The 4,778-nt window shown below is 37.3% G+C and overlaps 1 protein-coding gene across 5 annotated transcripts; it reads left to right on the top strand.

The window, feature by feature from the left end:
- Nucleotides 1–256: 256 nt before the first annotated feature.
- LOC110940799 lies at nucleotides 257–4,521 on the top strand. Of its 5 annotated transcripts, none has more exons than XM_035990232.1 (4): nucleotides 257–400; nucleotides 1,352–1,381; nucleotides 1,483–3,102; nucleotides 3,980–4,521. In XM_035990232.1, coding segments are annotated over exons 2-4 (2,028 nt in total). In that variant the 5' UTR covers nucleotides 257–400; nucleotides 1,352–1,380; the 3' UTR covers nucleotides 4,387–4,521. The 5 variants fall into 5 exon arrangements, with proteins under 5 accessions (XP_035846125.1, XP_022038060.1, XP_035846124.1 ...); XM_022182368.2 differs by having other exon boundaries at nucleotides 1,349–1,381; XM_035990231.1 differs by having other exon boundaries at nucleotides 260–400; nucleotides 1,286–1,381.
- Nucleotides 4,522–4,778: the final 257 nt, after the last annotated feature.

The raw sequence follows: 4,778 nt of genomic DNA, 5'->3' as shown, positions 1-4,778 counted from the left end.
ATTATTTTTCTTAACCACTACACATGGTCTAAGGCCTAAGGGCCTTTTTTGGCTCAACCAGGGCACTTGAATTTTCAGGATCGGCCTCGCCCCGCCCCGTAATGCAGGTAAAAGAAATTCTGTTCTATAAATGTATCGTAAAAAAATTTGGGATACCCTAAATATTTTTTCTAGTTCCGCCACTGCTCATGAAGATTTTGATACTGACCGAGTTCCCGACGCATCGCGCGGGCACTCCTATACTAATGTTATTTGATCAAACTAGCGGAAACCCGCGATATATCGAGTGTCAACCAACCACAAGGAGAAGAACAGAAAAGCCCTAATTCTTCGATTCGCTTTAAAATATCGCGAGAAATCCACCGATTACCGACACCATTTCCTCGAATCTGCAAACTCTGTAAGCCATTTTCTATTTCTCGCTGTTTTCTCTCCTATTTTCTCTTCTAAAATACTTTGCTGATTTGAACCCTAATTTTCTATTTTAACAATATTAAAGCTTGTAATTCATGGTTTATTGATGCGTATTGTTAGAAATCTGACCTGGGTTTCGATTAGGTTATGTTTCATAAGATCGAATGATCCAATTATTGAGTAAAATGAATTTGTTTAATGGCTTCTGTTTGGAAGCTGGAATTGATTGTGATTGCTAGTTATGACGGATGACTGCAAGTAAATACTTCACAAAACTAAGGTTGTGTTTGGTAGGTATATCTTCTAAAGTACCTATCCCGTATTGCCTTTTTAAATAAGTAATTTATAAGCATAAGCAGTTCTAATAAGCAATCCTAGACACACCCTTAGTTGCAAGAATGTCGATTATTAGAGAAGTGTGAATTAATAGCTGGGTCAAAAAGTTCTCTTTCTATCTTTTTATGGATGTATGCTTTCAGTCGGCTGCAAGAATGCCGATTATTAGAGAAGTGTTTGGTACTATCTATACACGCGTAAACAAGATAAGCAATTTAAATCCCAATCCGAACATAATAAACTGCTAATTTAACTTATACCCATGGTTGCAAAAGTCGCTAGGCGCTCCCTAGTCGGATTTGAGAGTACCCAGCCTAGGCGGGGAGTACTCGGGCCTCACCTAGCCTACCTTAAACCAATGATAGAATTAATCAGTAACCCATAACTCAGGCCTTCTAAGTTGTCCAGACTTCTTAGATCTTTATCCATGTGTGTCAAATGTTATAAACCTCCAAACATGAGACTTCTCTCATTTTCTAATGCGGGGCAGCTTGCTGCATTATATACAGTTTCTTTGTCATATTTTTTGAATCAGTTCGGGGATTGCTTACTATGCGCTAACGATGACAAAACTTTCTTGTTTGCCTATTAATGTCAGCTGTGTGGAATGCAAGGTATTTCTTCTACATAAGTAAGTACCTGTCTTTTTGTTGATTTTACGTCCGAATTCTAAGTATATTCACAACTTAAACTCAAGCTTTAGATAAACCTAGCTTCCTTTTCTCACAACAGTGGTTCGAGAGAAAGATGTTTGCTGGGAATATGCTGAGAAACTTGATGGAAATAAGGTCAAATGCAAATTCTGCCTCAGAATTCTCAACGGTGGTATAAGCAGATTAAAACATCATCTATCTCGACTTCCAAGTAAAGGTGTAAATCCCTGTAGTAAAGTTAGGGATGATGTCACTGATAAAGTTCTCGCCATTTTATCATCGAAAGACGACTGTAAAGAAGTCTCTTTAACAAAAAAGCGAAAACGAGAAGAACCCAGATCACCTGTTAATAGAAGTCTGGTAACCCTAGAAACGTCATCTCCAGTTGCTAAAATCTTTCCTAATATTACCCAAAACACGTCTTCTCATGTAAGTGATCAAGAAAATGCAGAAAGAAGTATAGCCCTTTTCTTTTTCGAGAACAAATTGGACTTCAGTGTTGCCCGATCTCCATCTTACCAATTAATGATTGATTCAATCGCCAAATGTGGTAAAGGGTTTAACGGGCCCACACCGGAAACTCTGAAAACCAACTGGTTAGAGATTATCAAGTCTGAAGTCAGCATACAGTCTAAAGAAATCGAGAAAGAATGGTCAACCACAGGCTGCACGATAATTGTGGAAACATGGACCGACAACAAATCAAGAGCTTTGATCAACTTCTTAATTTCATCACCATCGAGCACGTTTTTTCACAAATCTGTAGACGCGTCTTCTTATTTCAAGAACACAAAGTTTCTCGCGGATTTGTTTGATTCCGTGATTCAAGATTTCGGTCCGGAAAACATCGTGCAGATTATTTTGGATAACGCTCTTAACTGCACAAGTATAGTGAACCATATTTTACAAACATATGGAACTATCTTTGTATCCCCTTGTGCTTCCCAATGTTTAAACGCGATTTTGAAGGAGTTTTCGAAGATCGATTGGGTGAATCGATGCATCATGCAAGCACAAATGATTTCAAAGTTCATATACAATAATTCATCACTTGTTGAGATGATGAAGAAGTTCACAGTAGGTGAGGAAATCATCAAAACCGGTATTACAAAATACGTTTCTCACTTCTTGTCATTGCAATCGATCTTAAAGCAACGGTCAAGATTGAAACACATGTTTAACAGCCCCGAGTTCACTAACAACCCTTGTTACTCAAATAAACCACAGAGTATGCCGTGCATTGGCATAATCGATGATAACGAGTTCTGGCGGCAAGTGGAAGAATGTGTGGCGGTTTCCGATCCGTTTTTAAAGGTGATGAGGGAGGTTTCAGGTGGAAAACCCGCAGTCGGGTCGGTTTATGAGTTGATGACTAAAGCTAAGGAGTCAATAAGGACGTATTATATTATGGATGATATTAAATGCAAGATTTTCTTTGATATTGTGGATCAGAAATGGCAATCTCACCTTCATTCACCGTTACACTCGGCAGCTGCATTCTTGAATCCGAGTATTCAGTATAATCCAGAGATTAAGTTTCTTGGATCGATAAAGGAAGACTTTTTTAGGGTTTTAGAGAAGCTGCTCCCGACTCCTGAACTAAGACGAGATATCACCAATCAAATTTTGTTGTTTACGCGGGCCACAGGGATGTTTGGCTGCAATCTTGCTAAGGAGGCCATTGATGCTGTTTCACCTGGTATGCTTTTTACTTGAACAAATTTTAAGTTGACAAAATGGGGGGGTTATCAAAAGTTTTAAAAAGCGCGCCTTAGGCGCGCGAGGCGCAACAAGGCGCACACCCTTGGGTTTTTTCGTTCAGCGCTTAGAGTAATTACAAGAAGCGCCAAAAAAAAATTTGTGATTTTTCTGGGCTTTTTTGACCTGAGGTGCGCGCCTCTGGTACTTGACGCGTTTTTATGCATCTAACTGTTGTACCTTCGGTTTTTGGCTTGTACATGCAGCTAAAATCATACAGAAACCTTACTTATAGCTATATTTTGGGTAGGGAAAGCTAAAAACCTATGGGAAAGATATGGAATATACAAAAAATATATATAATTAGCTTGCGCCTTGTACATGCAGCTAAAATCATACAGAAACCTTACTTATAGCTATATTTTGGGTAGGGAAAGCTAAAAACCTTCGGTTTTTGCCTTGTACATGCAGCTAAAATCATACAGAAACCTTACTTATAGCTATATTTTGGGTATGGAAAGCTAAAAACCTATGGGAAAGATATGGAATATATAAAAATATATATAATTAGCTTGCGCCTTGCGTAGTTATAATTTAAATTTGAAGATAATATATTATTATTAGATTAAATAGAATGATTCTATCCGGCATTCAAAGTAAGATAAGATTTAATATTAATTGATTATTTATTATTTAATTAACTGATATAAGATAAGTATGAAAATGCAAGAAAATAAAATATAGACACCTTCAATGAATGACACGTGTCCCAAAGTTGGTTTCTTTTATTATATAGTATAGATTTAACAAATTAATTTATTTGATTAATATTCATGGAAATCTCAAAATATCCCTTTGAACTATTTCTGTCTGTTCAGGAATCTGGTGGGAACAATATGGTGACTCTGCTCCAACTTTACAACGAGTTGCGATGAGAATACTGAGTCAGGTGTGTAGCACTTCACCATTCGAACGACATTGGAGTATGTTTCAACAAATCCACTCTGACAAAAGGAACAAGATCAATAAGGAAACATTGAACGATATCGCCTATGTACATTACAATCTAAAGCTAGCAAGTTCGAAAGGGTCAAAGTCAACAGATATTGACCCAATACAACTAGAAGACATTGATATGACTTCACAATGGGTTGAAGAAACCGAGAATCCTAGCCCGACTCAGTGGCTTGATCGGTTCGGTTCAGCTCTTGATGGCAACGACTTGAATACCAGACAGTTTAGCAATTCTATATTTGGCCCCAATGACCACTTGTTTAATTTGTGATGTTTATGATGTATGTTAGGACGATTTGATTGACATCACAAATATGTAAATGGTAGCATAAATTATGTAATTTTATTAATTTTAAGTGGATAATGTATAATGGAGTAAATTTCACTTTTTGTCCTTTATGTATTATTTGAATTGAGTAAATTACAAGTTTTGTCCTTTATGTTTGTACCAAATTGTAGGCGGTGTCCTTTATGTTTGTACCAAATTGTAGGCGGTGTCCTTTACCTTTAAATTTGACGAGTTTTGATAGGAATCGATATAAGATAATTGTGATAGATTGAATTGAAATACAAATCGAAGATAAACAATCACCGAAGTGATCCCGGGCTAAGCCCTTCTCCACAAGGGAGCCTCTCCACAATGGAGCCCTAACCGAATAACAA

This window comes from Helianthus annuus, chromosome 5 (assembly GCF_002127325.2).
Source record: "Helianthus annuus cultivar XRQ/B chromosome 5, HanXRQr2.0-SUNRISE, whole genome shotgun sequence".
NCBI classification, from domain to species: Eukaryota; Viridiplantae; Streptophyta; class Magnoliopsida; order Asterales; family Asteraceae; genus Helianthus; species Helianthus annuus.
The sequence above is the reverse complement of the archived record's forward strand: the minus strand, read 5'-3'. Positions and strand labels throughout refer to the sequence as shown.

Bases quoted from the DNA above. Each gene is read 5' to 3' on its own strand.
- LOC110940799 (XM_035990231.1), top strand. From the start codon at position 1,342: ATGTCAGCTGTGTGGAATGCAAGGTATTTCTTCTACATAA. The intron at 1,382-1,482 runs GTAAGTACCTGT...TTCTCACAACAG, and splicing joins AAGGTATTTCTTCTACATAA to TGGTTCGAGAGAAAGATGTT. The intron at 3,103-3,979 runs GTATGCTTTTTA...CTGTCTGTTCAG, and splicing joins CATTGATGCTGTTTCACCTG to GAATCTGGTGGGAACAATAT.